This window comes from Pelobates fuscus, chromosome 8 (genome assembly GCF_036172605.1).
Source record: "Pelobates fuscus isolate aPelFus1 chromosome 8, aPelFus1.pri, whole genome shotgun sequence".
NCBI classification, from domain to species: Eukaryota; Metazoa; Chordata; class Amphibia; order Anura; family Pelobatidae; genus Pelobates; species Pelobates fuscus.
In genome coordinates this window covers 108,926,592-108,941,101 of record NC_086324.1, presented here as the reverse complement: position 1 = coordinate 108,941,101, position 14,510 = coordinate 108,926,592, and the positions used below count along the sequence as shown (strand labels likewise).

The window sequence follows — 14,510 nt, the reverse complement described above, 5'->3', positions numbered from 1 at the left end:
ATTGTGCACATTACTCTGCTTGCAGAGAGGTGGGACACTTCAGCCTCGAGCGCTGATGCTGGTAGTGTTCCGGTTTTCTTTTTGTGGCGTGTGGATTCGGGCAGGCATTGCTGTCTCCATCACCATGTGGTAGTGAGACTTGCGGGTGGGTCCGCAGGGACACTACGGGAGTGAGGGAAGAGGTGGTTACGGGTCCGAACAACTGTAACTAGGGAGGCTATACGGGACTCGGGTCAGAGGTTGTTGCTGTTTCTCGTGGCTGCCAGGTAGTGAGACTTATTTGAAGTCATTCCCCGAGCAGGGACACTACGAGGTTGAGGGAGGTGGCTTTGGCCACACGAGTAAAGGAAAGGGATTACTGTTGATTTATTTGAACTGTGATGTATATACTGTATTTTATTTGAAATGTTGTCTTAATTGTCTGTCACACTGATTCCTGTGCTTACTCTTATCTTACTCTCTGTATTGTTTACACTTTCCCCTCCTATTTCTCTTTGTTGAGAGAAGTGATTGGTCACACACTTCTCGCCACGCTCCAATCCGCGGCTACCTCGGGTAGGCGGAATTAGTGACTAGTCTACGTTTTGGGAAGACGTACGTAGGAACCCACTCTTACGTAGCAGTCGAGCACTGTAGACCTTCTCTTCCATTTTCTCTCTCTATATCTGGGATGCCTTATATAGGGAGGATGGGACATAAGTTAGATAAACCCAATAAGGGTTGGTTAGCATGTGATTTGGTTGAAGATAGAGAAGGAGAAGAGATGGTTAAGTTGATAAAATTGCTAAAGTGTGTGGAATTGCCGTACCTCCGTGCGGTAGATTGCAGCCAGAGAGCTGGCGTAAGCTACTGACAGAAAAGAAAGGGAAGCTGTTGGACCATGATTTGATCCGTACAGCAGAAGCCTGGTACCGAGTAGCAAGGGCTATTCAGCAGGAGGGATGGGTTGAGGAAGAAATTGATCACAAAGGTTTAAGATTGTGTATTATAAGAATTGTATGGCTGGAAAGTTCTCCCAGCCAGCGCCCTATTATGGCGCCCAGGAGTTAACCACTCCCAACATCACGTCAGCAATGACCGCAATGCAGCTGACCATGGTCTCCACCCCTGGTTCCCCTCCTGCCACCGCCCCTGTTTGCCCGGTCCTGAATGCTGATGGATCTTTATTCTGCCCCCCAACAGCCCTCATCACCCTCATCCGCCCAGTTGCCCCCCAATCTCATCACAATCCATGTCTCCCGTCTAATCTCTCTCTCTTCCGCCTACCCCCCCACTGCTACGTCACATGCATGCTTCCCTGCCCCTCCCACTAATCCACCCCCTCCGTCTGTTTCTCCACCTACAGCTTCCTCCTCTAGTTCCTCCTCCTCTCCTGCCCCTCCTTCACCTCCATCCCCTCCTCCTACTCCTCCCGTCCCTCCTACTCCACCTTCTCCTCCTCCCACTCCACCCGCTACTCATCCCTCCCTGTCCCCATCATGTCTATACCCTGTATGTACTCCCGCCCTACCTAATCCTTACCCATCCCCCACTACCCTACCCGTACTCCACCCTAACATCTGCCCAAATGGCCTGGCCATTCACTTACCCCTATCCCGCAGTTCCGCCCTATCCAACCCTCTCCCATGTACCTCCTATTGTCACTCAGCCAACCCCGATCACGCCTACACCTTCACAACCTATTCCGGTTGTGCCCACATCCAATATGGCCACCACATATTCCCTTAACCCAAACGCCACTTCCTTCTCCACCTCCAACATGGTGGCCCCCAGTGATCCGGCTGCTATGATGCCGGTCCTCCCAGATGATACCATACCACAAGCCAATAATGCACCCTTAACTCCGGCAGGCAGAGTACCCACTCAACCCCCGATACTGACACCCCAGGTAGTACAATATCCTGCAGGTGTCCGAGTGACACATGAAGATGAATTTGACGAGGCCAGTTCTCATGGTTACCAAGTCCCATCGGACTCTAGAGAGGCTTCGCCCCAACTGCCCCGTTGCTCTATCAATGACCCTTTTGGTCGGCGGGTTCAGGGAGATAAGGCCCCTATAATGTATGTTTCTTTCAATCCAACGCAGGCTTGTGCCCTGATGAAATCACTCCCTGACCCTGAAAAGCACCCCATGCCCTTCTATAGAGGGGTGGTTCAAATACAGAAAACCTATTCCGCCGCATGGCGTGATTTACTAAGCATCTGTGCCATAAAAGCCGGAGATGCTTATTGGCCTAACATTGCCCGCCACCTCAACACCAACTGGCTTGTCAGTGAAACTGACTACACATCAGGGATTGAGTTCTGTGACCAGCTGAAGGCCTGGGCTAAGGATAAGCTTGCGGACCAAGCAGCTGGCCTCAATGATGTAATTCAAGAAAAAGGTGAATCTGTAGAAAGGTTCCATGCTAGACTTTCTCAAGTGTTCACAGATCTTGGGTTTGATCTTAGCAACAAGATCCACTCCCAGATGCTCTCTGGTGCCTTTGTCCTAGGCATCCGAGACTCTATACGCAAGGGTATTATTGCAGCACGCCCTGAATATAGAGTAGTTCCTCTGGATAAGTTGCTTCTCGTTGCCAGAGGACTAGAGACAGCACAGAATCCTAGAAAATCAACCTCAGCTCCTATTATGGTGTCACGCCCTGCTGTCCCAAAAGGCACAAAGCCTGCTGATGGATTCTGTTTCAATTGTGGGGCAAAGGGCCACTTCAGGAATGAATGCCCCGAGCCCATTAAGTACCGCAAACCAGGCGAGGAAGCGCCAAGGTCTACCTCTACAACAAGGGCCATAAAACCTTCTCCACCTGATTCAGCTCAAGAAGATTAGGAAATTGGCAAGCCTGTGTCATTAACCCCTGTTATGGCAGTGTCTACAGGGGAACAAGGGGGGCCACTAGCTACTGTAACTTTACCCATTGAAGGTCACCCCACCACATTCCTTGTTGACACAGGTGCAGCCCGAAGTGTTCTGCGAGAACAAGACCTGCCTGACACCTCATTCCTTTCCAATATTGATGTCTCCTGTGTTGGAGTGGATGGCCTCCCAAGGCAAAGTCCCTTAACCACTCCTTTACGGGTTGGCAACTGCCTCAGTCTGCTTGCCCGTTTCGTGGTGTCTTCAACATGTCCTATTAACCTGTTAGGTGCTGATGTTCTTTCCCGCCTACAGGCATCTATCACCTTCACACCGGACGGCCAGGTGGAACTATCCTCTCCTCTGTCTGATTCAGACACCTCAGCCTTATGCTCCCTACCATTGATGCTTCATTTAGAAAAACCCCATGGGGATGCAAAGGCACTAAGGGAACATTTTCCAGAATCCCTGATGAAAGGTGTCCCCAAGGAACTGTGGTCTTCAGGCCCAGAGGATATAGGCCATCTAAAAGTCCCACCTGTAATGGTAAAGCTAATTCCTGGAGCAAAATTACCAAGGAAGTCTCAATATCCATTAAAACCTGCACAGGCTGCAGCCATCACGAAACAAGTACAAGCACTACTTGAGAAAGGGGCTCTTGTCAAGTGCGAATCACAATGTTACACTCCATTGTTTCCTGTGAAGAAAAAGACACCCAAGGGTGAACCCGAGAAGTACAGAATAGTTCAGGATTTGCGAGCAGTGAATGAGGCCACAGTTTTGGATACCCCAATTGTGCCCAATCCACACACGCTCCTCTCTGGCGTTCCACCCTCTGCCAAATACTTCACAGTGATTGACTTGGCTAATGCATTTTTCAGTGTCCCTCTGGACCCCACCTGTCAGTACCTGTTTGCTTTCACTCATGAAAAACAACAGTACACATGGACTGTCATGCCCCAGGGGGCACAAAATTCACCAAGCCAGTTTGCAAAAGCTATGACTTCTATCCTTGACCCTTGGCAATCTGACCACCCTGAGGTTGTCCTACTCCAATACGTGGATGACCTACTCCTTGGTGGAGACGATGCCCCCACAACAGAGAATTGTTCTCTAAATCTTCTTCGTTATCTTGCAGACCAAGGGTGTAAAGCATCTCTTGTTAAGCTACAATTTTGTCAAACTACTGTAATTTTCCTAGGTCATTGCTTGTCCCATGGCACCAGACATCTCACTCGTGATCGTGTCAGGGCAGTTTTGGCCATACCTCCTCCAAGGACTACAAAATCCCTTCATGCCTTTCTAGGCCTCATTTCATATTGCAGGGCATGGATCCCTGAGGCCTCTCTGCTCATGCAACCCTTGTATGATGCTCTCAAATCAGACCCGTTTTGTCTGTCACCAGAAGCACATGACAACTTCTACATTCTTCAACGCGCTATTGCCTCTGCCCCTGCCCTGGGCCTACCAGACTACACCAAACCTTTCAAATTATTTGTGTCTGAAAGACAAGGCCATGCTACAGGAGTACTCACCCAAGCACATGGGCCTGGTGCACGTCAAAGGCCTATTGGATTTTTCTCTTGCCAACTGGACATTGTGGCAAGAGGAACCCCATCTTGCCTTCTGGCTGTTTTTGCTGCACAAGAACTCATCAACAACACTGCGGACCTGGTTCTTGGCCACTCTCTGACTGTTTTGGCACCTCATGACATTTCTGCCATAATCAACCAGGTCCAAATCAAACATGTCACCTCTGCTAGACATCTACGTCTCCAATGTAACCTCCTGTTACCTGACAATGTTACTCTCCAAAGATGTCAGGTTCTTAATCCGTCCACTCTGCTTCCACTCCCTGAGGGGGGTAGCTACTATGGGTTTATGAATCCTATGTCCTACTTTATGGCCACACCACTAGGAGAATGCACCCCAATTTAACTTTGTGATGGACCAGAATATGCTTTCTGCACCATGTGGTACAAACCAACCATTAACCCTGACCCTCATTATGAAGATGAACTTTATCAATTAATTGAGGTCAAACTCATTCTACAAGATTTTTACTGCGATACTGAAAGCAACAGTATGGTGTTAGTCCAATTACCACTTGGACTGGAACACCTGTATCATCATTGGGACACAGCTATTCCACATGTCCCTGTAACCAAATCAAAGACTAAGTCATGGGGTGATCTTGGGCCTATGGCTAAACTATGGGCCACCATGGACGAATCACAGCTCCAGGAAATAGGCGTTGTCAAATACCCATCAACTGAGCCGGAACATTTGAAGGCATGGCCACGCTACTTCCTGGAAGAAGAATTTGAAGATCTGGTCATAAAGCACGACTATGATCCAGAGACACCTCATGACTGTTTTGAACAGATGAAAATGGAAACAACACATCTACCAACTGTGCATGAAGATCCATTAATAGATCCTGACTTCACCCTGTTTGTGGATGGCTCAAGGTATGCTGATGAAGAGGGAAAATACCACACAGGATATGCCGTTACCACAACAGATGAAATTATCAACTCATCATCTTTACCATCAACAAAGTCTGCGCAAGAAGCTGAATTACAAGCCCTAACTTCAGCATGCAAGATCTCTGAAGGAAAGCGCGCCAATATCTACACAGATTCAAAATATGCACTGGGCGTGGCTCATGACTTCGGATTGATTTGGAAAACAAGAGGATTTCTTACCACTGCCGGTACACCAGTCAAGCACAGTTCTGCAATCAAGGAGCTGATGGACGCCCTCCTACTTCCAGAAGAAGTGGCTGTTTTGAAGATAAAAGCACATGGGAAGTTGGACTCGGATGAGGCAAAGGGCAACCATCTGGCTGATCAGGCTGCAAAGCAGGCTGCAAGGGAACCGCAGGAAGTGGAAAGAAGAGTGTCCGGAAATGAAGAAACCCCCATATTTACTCTGCAGACTCTTCCAACTGATCTAAAAATTATACGGGAACAACAGGCTGCAGTTGCCCCTGAGGAAATACAAAAATGGAAACAGAAAGGGGCAGTTCTAAAGGATGGAGTGTATTACAACAATCTTAGGTTCTGCCTCCCTAAGAATTTGTACCCAGCAGTCGTTCAATGGGCATGATGGCCCTGCACATCTATCAAAAGATCTAATGAACGCTCTTGTACAGAAGTACTATGAAGCTCCTGGAATTACTACACTAACCAATAACTACTGCAAGGCTTGTGTCATCTGTGCCAAATGCAATTCTGGGAAGACAGACAAAGTCCCTTTAAAACACTTGGCTAAACCCATGTATCCATTTCAGAGAATTCAGATTGACCACATCCAGATGCCAAAGAGTGGTCACTACGAATATGCGCTAGTAATAGTGGACATGTTCTCAGGCTGGCCAGAAGCCTATCCAGTAATTAACATTACCGCCAAGACAATAGCAAAACGTCTACTCGCAGAAATTATATGCAGATTTGGACTCCCAGAAGTCATTGAAAGCAATCAAGGCCCAGCATTCACGGCATCAGTAACCAAAGAAATCTGGGCTGCTTTAGGAGTGACCCTTGCTTTCCACACACCATATCATCCACAAATGGTACCCTAAAAGCTAGGATGTTAAAAATGTCACAAGAAACCAAGATGCCCTGGCCAGAAAGCTTGTCAATAGCCTTATTCAGTGTCAGACATACACCCAGAGGAAAGCTCTCATTGTCCCCATATGAGATTCTATCCGGGACTGCACCCAAGCTAGGTTGCTTTTTTCCCCAACAATTGCAACTTCAAACTGATGTTTTGGTAGATTATGTAACTGAACTTGCAGGTGCTTTAACCCCTTAAGGACCAAACTTCTGGACTAAAAGGGAATCATGACATGTCAGACATGTCATGTGTCCTTAAGGGGTTAAACAAAATCCATGCCCAAGTTTTCTCTTCAATTCCAGATCCAGAGTCTGACACGGGCAACCACAGTCTGCTTCCGGGTGATTGGGTCCTAGTCAAGAAATTTGTGCGGAAACACACTCTGGAACCAAGATTTGACGGACCATTCCAAGTTCTACTGATCACCTCCACCTCCGTCAAATTGGCCGGGAAAGGCAACTGGATCCACGCCTCCCATTGTAAGAAGGTTCCTACCCCAGAGGAGACAGACTCTGCACAACCATGTACTTCTGGTACCTCATCCCCTTGATTAGTCTCATTGAGGCCCAACAGGTGGCCATTACTAAAGATGCTAGTGGGTACACCTTATGGTATAATTCATCATGTACCCGTGTAGCCACATGAACCTTTGACTACTGTGACATTGTAGATTGCCCATTTCCCAAGTCACAGATCCAAACCATTTATAAAGATATACCACATGCAAAAGACCCCTATGTTTGTGTAGTTGACAAGCAATGGGGGCACAACTGTAACCATTGGGGGGCTGCAGGGTGGAATGCTGGGCCTGCCTGGGGTTACAAACCCAAAAGTGCCTTATATAAGGTAGATGACCATGGTAGATCCCTCCTTCAAAGAATTACTTTGAGAAAGCCTGGAGGAGGTACACCTATGAAATTGATGTTAAATATTGAGCATCCTGGCCCAAAGGATGCTGACCAATATGTAATGGGAATGTATTGGAAGAGAGGTTCCTATAACAAGTTAGGTCATTTTTATCTTAAAGATATGTGCCACTCTCCAGAGTGGCAAGGGGCTGTTCATATGGTCCCAAATCCGCTGAAACCACATATCCAGTCCTTTAAAGACATGTTGGCCATCGCTAACCCCACCTTCGAAGACACTATGGCCTCTGAAACTGGTTTTAATTATGTTAATCTGTGGTTAGAGTGGATGAGATATAATGCTAATAAACATAATAGAACTGCATGCTATGTGTGCGGTGCTGCCCGACCTCATCTTGGCACCGTTCCTCTAACTCTTCCTGTGGAGATAGAGGATTGCTTCCTAGGTCTTTTTGCCAACCACCATGATTTTAATAAGTCCCTCTGCGAAGCATGGACGACAGAATACCCCCTCTTGGTTGGAAGTATGAAACCCCCAGATGGAATTACAATTTACAAGGGTAGTTACACTTGTTACGCTAACTATGACAAGATTGGTAAATTCATGGGTAACTTTTCCAAAGGTTATTGTGCCACCTACAGAACTGTTCCTATACACCTGCTGGTTATGCGGAGATCTGCAGTTAATTTCCAAGCTTGAGACTGAATGGTGGGGTGAGTGTGCCCTAACTAAAGTTATCAAGCCCATTCACATCATTTCTGATAATCTTCCCGACATGTACGATCTCACACATACACCAGCCAGAGTTAAGCGCGAAGCCCCAGTTAAAGGCAGTTTTGACCCCCACATTTACATAGATGCCATTGGGGTTCCTAGGGGGGCACCTAATGAATTTAAAGCTAGAGATGACGTAGCTGCGGGGTTTGAGTCACTTTTTACCATAGTAACTGCCAACAAGAACATTAATTGGATTAATAACATCTATTACAACCAACAACGGTTTGTTAACTACACCAGGGATGCCCTCCAGGGCCTGGCCGAGCAATTACAGGCCACATCCCAGATGACCTTCCAGAACAGATTGGCCTTAGACATGATTCTAGCTGAAAAGGGGGGTGTATGTAAAATACTACCCGACACCATGACTTGTTGCACTTACATTCCAGAAAACACAGGTCCCAATGGTAAAGTCACTTTGGTCATAGAAAAGCTAAATAAACTATCAGAAGAATAAAAAAGGAATTCAAAAACAGATCCCTGGGAAAGGTGGTTTGGTTGGATGACTGGTTGGCAGAAAGCTTTAGTTCATACTGGTATAGCTCTACTAATTTTTCTTTTTGTTCTTGCTCTTCTCGTTTGTTGTGTCCTCCCATGCCTTAGAAATTTTTTGCAGAAGACTGTAGACCAAGCAACACCAACTTTTACTCATCTGGAGATTGATGATCAAGATCTCACATCACCCTGTATTCCGCTACAAACTCTTCCTTATACTGATGACAAAGTGCAGGAATTTTAGAAGGGAACCAGCACAGGGACAGCGTCCATTTGTATGGGTTAGTCTACCGTTGGGAGATGTAGTGGACTAGCCGCTGCAGGATACCCATGGAGTGAAGTGTTCGAGGGCCGTACTAATGGATGAGCTGAAGCAAGTTTGGGTCAGAAAGGGATAGACATGCACTTTACTAACACCAAGCTAGCGGCCATGGGGTTTATGTGTCTTTGGGCTAACAAGTCTTCTGGTATTAACAAATAAAGTTTATCTTTTAGTAACTAACATTTTAAGGGGGGACTGTTGTAGAATTATTAGGCCTCATATAAAATTGTCTCAAAGGCCTCATAAAATTGCCTTAAAGAATGCTTTGTGCGTTGTTAGAAGAAAGTATGCGTCAGCGGAACCATAGATTCCTGTAGAGTGAAACATTCTAGCAGCTAGCCTACATGTTAGTCTTAATAAAATGTGAAGTTACTAAAAGCCTTGAAAAACTAACCTTGAAACTAACAGTGCCAAATTCAAAATGGCTGCCAAAGCACCCCTCCCATCGAGTGAGCGCCTCATGGTAACAAGATGGCGCCTGCACCGTGTGTCCACTCCCGTGTCAATGATGTCACCACCTCTTGATGGGAGGGCATTTAACTAACCACTTAACACCTAAACCAATTAATTATGTTTACTTGTTGTTATCTTGAATTCTTTAGTGATGTAATTATGCCTTTATAAGGGTCTGCGCACCCACTTTTTAACGGATGCCATTAAATTTTCTGAAGTTCTTTCATTAACCTGAACCCTGTGTCTCAGTGTGAATTTACTTCTGCGTGCACGCAACTTTATTAATTTTAATTTGGACAGGAACAGATAGTCATTCAAACTTATTGCTTTGCATAAAATAATCTATTACAAAAGTGTATGATGTAAATCATAGAAAGAAAAGGGGACCCCTAGAGATAGGTACCTGGGAAGATAATGAGTGGCCTCCCCAGCGTATTATAGATTATTATGGGCCAGCTACGTGGGCAGAGGATGGTACTTATGGATACAGAACCCCAATATACATGCTTAACCGTATCATAAGATTACAGGCAGTGGTTGAGATAATTACCAATGAAACATCACAAGCGCTTAATCTCCTGGCAAAGCATAACACTAGGATGAGGACAGCCGTCTATCAGAATAGATTAGCCTTGGATTACCTATTGGCAGTAGAGGGAGGTGTATGTGGGAAGTTTAATCTAAGCAATTGTTGTCTTCAAATAGATGATGAAGGGCAAGCAATAGCTGAGCTTACTAGCCATATGGTTAAACTAGCACATGTGCCTGCTCAAGTATGGAAAGGGTATAATCCGAGTAGTTGGTTTGGTAATTGGTACGAGCAGCTTGGAAGACTCAAGGCACTGGTAGGTGGAGTCATGCTAATCTTGATGCTGTGCCTCCTCCTGCCGTGTCTGATTCCTTTGGTAGTTAGGTCTGTGCAGAGCATTATAGAGAATATGGCAGAGAGAAAGGCCGCTGCACAGATAATGGCTGTTTGCAGGTACGAGGCTTTAAATCAAGGAGAACACGTACAGGAAGAGGAATGCTGAGGGGTTCGTATCTCTAGAGAGTCGCAAAGTCTAGTCTGGTTTATGCCAACTTGAGGTGTAAGCAAACCCCGATTAAGTGATGCATCTGGAATTATGAAATATCAGAGGCATCAAAGGGGGGAATGTGGTGGAATCTCGGTAAAAATAAATTTAGTAGGCCGAGATTGCCACGTGGTATGTGCACGTGCATATGCTGATGTATCGGTCGGTTGGTTGCACGTGGCAACGATACAATCAGTAGTGTAAGGAGCATGTGCAGGAATACAGGATATACGAGTATTCCCCTCCTCCATTGTGCTGGGCAAGCCAAGTGGTCAAACAGGAATTTAGTCTCTATTCTGTTGATTGGGTAAGAGTACGTGTAGGTTGAACTGATTATAGGAGCTATATGTCTATATAAGGTGCCTACACTGTACGACCAGGGCTAAGATTTTAGCTGATGACAGTGACAGTAGTCCCTCTGAGTCCCGGTCGGTGAATCGAATAAAGATCTCTTCCTTCCTGAAGAAACCTGTGTCCATCTCTCTGTGCTTGGCTTCCGTCAGTTTCTCCGGTATCAATATCTCAGCCCCCACTCCAGGGTGCATGAGGGAGCAGAGCAGGAAGAGCAGGTAGATTTCATCTCCCATGCCACCCGGCTCCACTCTAGCTCAGCTGGCCGCCTCCACTCACCTTTGCTGCTGTACGTACTGACAAATTCCAGGCGCTAGGACAAAATGTTGTTGAGCTCTGGCATAGAGAATGCTGACACAGTTCCGGTAACTAATAATCACACCAGTTGAAAGAGTATTTCAGAATGTCAACAAAACAACACCTCCCCTCCCCCCCAAAAACAGCAGCAACAAAAACAAAGGTTTTGGCCAGGAATTCAAACCGAATTGAACATTTTAAGCTACAACAACTGCATTGGATAAATTATCCAAGTCAGCTACTTTCAACTATAGTCTTAATATCAGTTTGAATGCCCCCTCCCAGTTTAAAGCAAAGCAAAGCAAACCCTCTAATCCGCAGCCAGTGGATGTCCACCTAGTGGCCTATTTCCTCCTCCAAACTTGACCTGTTCCTGTACTTAGGAGTCATGCCGATTGCTTACGTTGTGTTGCCCGGAACTGTTTCTCGACCAGGCCCGATGGCTCTGTCTCACTCCCTCCTATCCCTCGCGTGAAGACCCGCCTATCTAACTGGTTCCGCCTCAGGATCCGCCGCGAGTTTCTGAGCCCTACGGAGGCAACAACCAAAACAGTAAACTATTAATAGGCAGCAGGAGCCGCCATGGAGCCGGGAGAGGACTCCGGAGCCCGGGCCTTGCTTGCTCTTCGCTCTGCGCCGTGCAGTCCGAGGATGTACGGGACGACCTATCCAGGATTCAACTCAACTGCACGCGAGAGCCCTGCTTTGGCCCGGCTGGAGGGACGGGACTTCGAATTTCTCATGCGAGCCCCGTCAATTACCATCGGACGGGACTCCAGCCAGGGCTCAGTGGACGTAAACATGGGGCGCTCCAGCTTCATCTCCCGCCGCCACCTTCAGCTCACTTTCACTGAGCCGCACTTCTACCTTCGCTGCATTGGCAAAAATGGGGTGTTCGTGGACGGGGCCTTCCAGCGGCGTGGGGCTCCCCCTCTCCAGCTACCTTTACAGTGAGTGGCTCCCAGGGACACATCGTAAGGAAAAACACGGAGTGGGTGTTGTGGCGAGTGTTTTTTTTTTTGTTTGTTTTTAGTAAGGTGGTGAAAGCTCACCATCCCCTCATTAGTAACCATGTAATTTAGAAGGAGAGACGCTCTGTTATCGTACATGTGCTGCTTGTTCTAGTCCCTCATACACTGAGCCATGTGTCCCTTTGCATGACATGTTCAGGGATAGCTCCATATGCTGAACGTGACATGCCATGAGCTTCTGACTAACAGGAGATAAGCATGGAGAGCTGTGAAACTCAGTGGAAATTAACTGTTCCATTACTGTAATAAAACAGCAGCAAGTTTAGTTATTTATGAGTAAAAGCTTTCCAACTTAACACACTTGCATACAATATCGTCTTTGGTTTTCTACTATGCGTTTTAAAATATATTGCTTATGCTTAATGAATTTTTATAGCTCCAACATATATTCTGTAGTACTTGCAGCTACAGTGGACATATAGTGATTGACAGTGAAATGAATGTTGATACAGAGCTGTGCTCAAATAACTTTACACTCTAGGATAATATAAAATAAATAACATTTTTATTATGACACGTTGTGAACTTTGGAGACCCGTTAGGGTTGATTTTTCTACTAGTGTTATATCCAGTACTGCAACAACAGGTTTGTTTACATTAGGCCGCCTTTGTTCTTTTAGTATTTTGGTGTATTTGCATTTAACTGTCAGCATGGGTGGCAAAGGTTTATGTTCTTCACTTCAGCAACTGCTTCTTCGTTATAAAAAAAATCATGGCATAAAGTCAGGAAAATTTTTTTTGATAACCCCTTAACCCCTTCAGGACGGAGTCAATAGTGCACGTTCTGATCAAAACAAAAACTAGAATTTGCGCTATATGTCTGTTCACCCGTAGTTCCCCCCTTTCAAATTATATGCACCCACACTTATTATATATCATTTTGTTCAGGAGAAACAGGGCTTTAATTTATCATTAACTATTCATATATGGAACATAATTCATTATGAATAAAATGTAAAAAAAAATGTGAGGAAAAAAAGATTTTTTTTTTAAATTTGTATTTCCGTCTGACATTTTAGCTGTGAATGTCATAATACTGTTAGGTTTTACTGCACAAAAATGCACATATTTGTAATCAGCGATGTCTCACGAGTACAACAGTATCCCCCATTAACAGGTTTTATGGTGTTTTGGAAAGTTACAGGGTCAAATATAGACTGTTCCATTTTCAAATAGAAATTTGCCAGATTGGTAATGTTACCTTTTGAGACGGTGTGGTAGCCCAGCAATGAGAATTACCCCCATAATGTCATACCATTTTAAAAAGTAGACAACCAAAGGTATTGAAAGTGGGGTATGTTTAGTCTTTTTTAGTAGCCACTTAGTCACAAACACTGGCCAAAGTTAGAGTTCATATTTGTTTTTGTGTTAAAAAAGAAAAAAACGAATATTTGGCCAGTGTTTGTGACTAAGTGGCTACTAAGAAAGACTGGACATACCCACTTGCAATACCTTGGGTTGTCTACTTTTGCAAATGGTATGCCATCATGGGGGTAATTCTCATTCCTGGGCTACCATACGCTCTCAAAGGCAACATAACCAATCTGGCAAATTTCAATGTCAAAAAAATGAAATGCAAGCCTTATATGTAACGCTCTAACTTTCCAAAACACCATGAAACCTGTACATGGGAGGTACTGTTATTCTCGGGAGCACTTTCTCCCTGTGTTGTCAGGCATGTCAATCAAATTTTAATTAATCAAATCACCTAATTATGTTAAAAGATTACTTAAATATACACGTAGAATTTTAATACATATGCATTTATAGGTATTTCAATTCTACGTGTATACTAATGTAATATTTTATGTAATTATATGCATTTATCTATATCTATATATATATATATATATATATATGCGGTTATTTGCATTTTATATATAGATATATATAGATTGTCATTCTAAGTGTATTTTGTTACCAATATATATATATATTAATAACAAAATACAGTTAGAATGTATTACATATGTATATATAATTTATATTACATTTTGTTTCAATATTTTATTTATTTAATTTATTATTGTAATTATACACATATATATATATATATATATATATATATATATATATATGTGTGTGTGTGTATATATCTATTATATATATATACCGTATAAGCCGAGTTTTTTAGCACATTTTTTGTGCTAAAAAACCCCAACTCGGCTTATACTCGAGTCAATAGTCTGTATTATGGCAATTTACATTGCCATAATACAGACTGGGGGAGAGGGGGGCTGGCAGAGCTGTAACTTACCTCTCCTGCAGCTCCTGTCAGCTCTCTCCTCCTCCGCGCCGTCCGTTCAGCACCTCGGTCAGCTCCCAGTGTAAGTCTCGCGAGAGCCGCGGCTCTCGCGAGACTTACA

At 44.8% G+C, this 14,510-nt stretch overlaps 1 protein-coding gene across 1 annotated transcript in view; it reads left to right on the top strand.

The window, feature by feature from the left end:
* The first annotated feature begins 11,468 nt into the window (after window positions 1-11,468).
* FOXK1 (forkhead box K1) overlaps window positions 11,469-14,510 on the top strand; it is a 388,665-nt gene continuing 385,623 nt past the window's right edge. Inside the window, exon 1 of the mRNA XM_063430220.1 lies at window positions 11,469-12,063. Coding sequence (XP_063286290.1) covers window positions 11,696-12,063 — 368 coding nt within the window. The 5' untranslated portion in view covers window positions 11,469-11,695. The remainder of the gene's footprint in view (window positions 12,064-14,510) is intronic.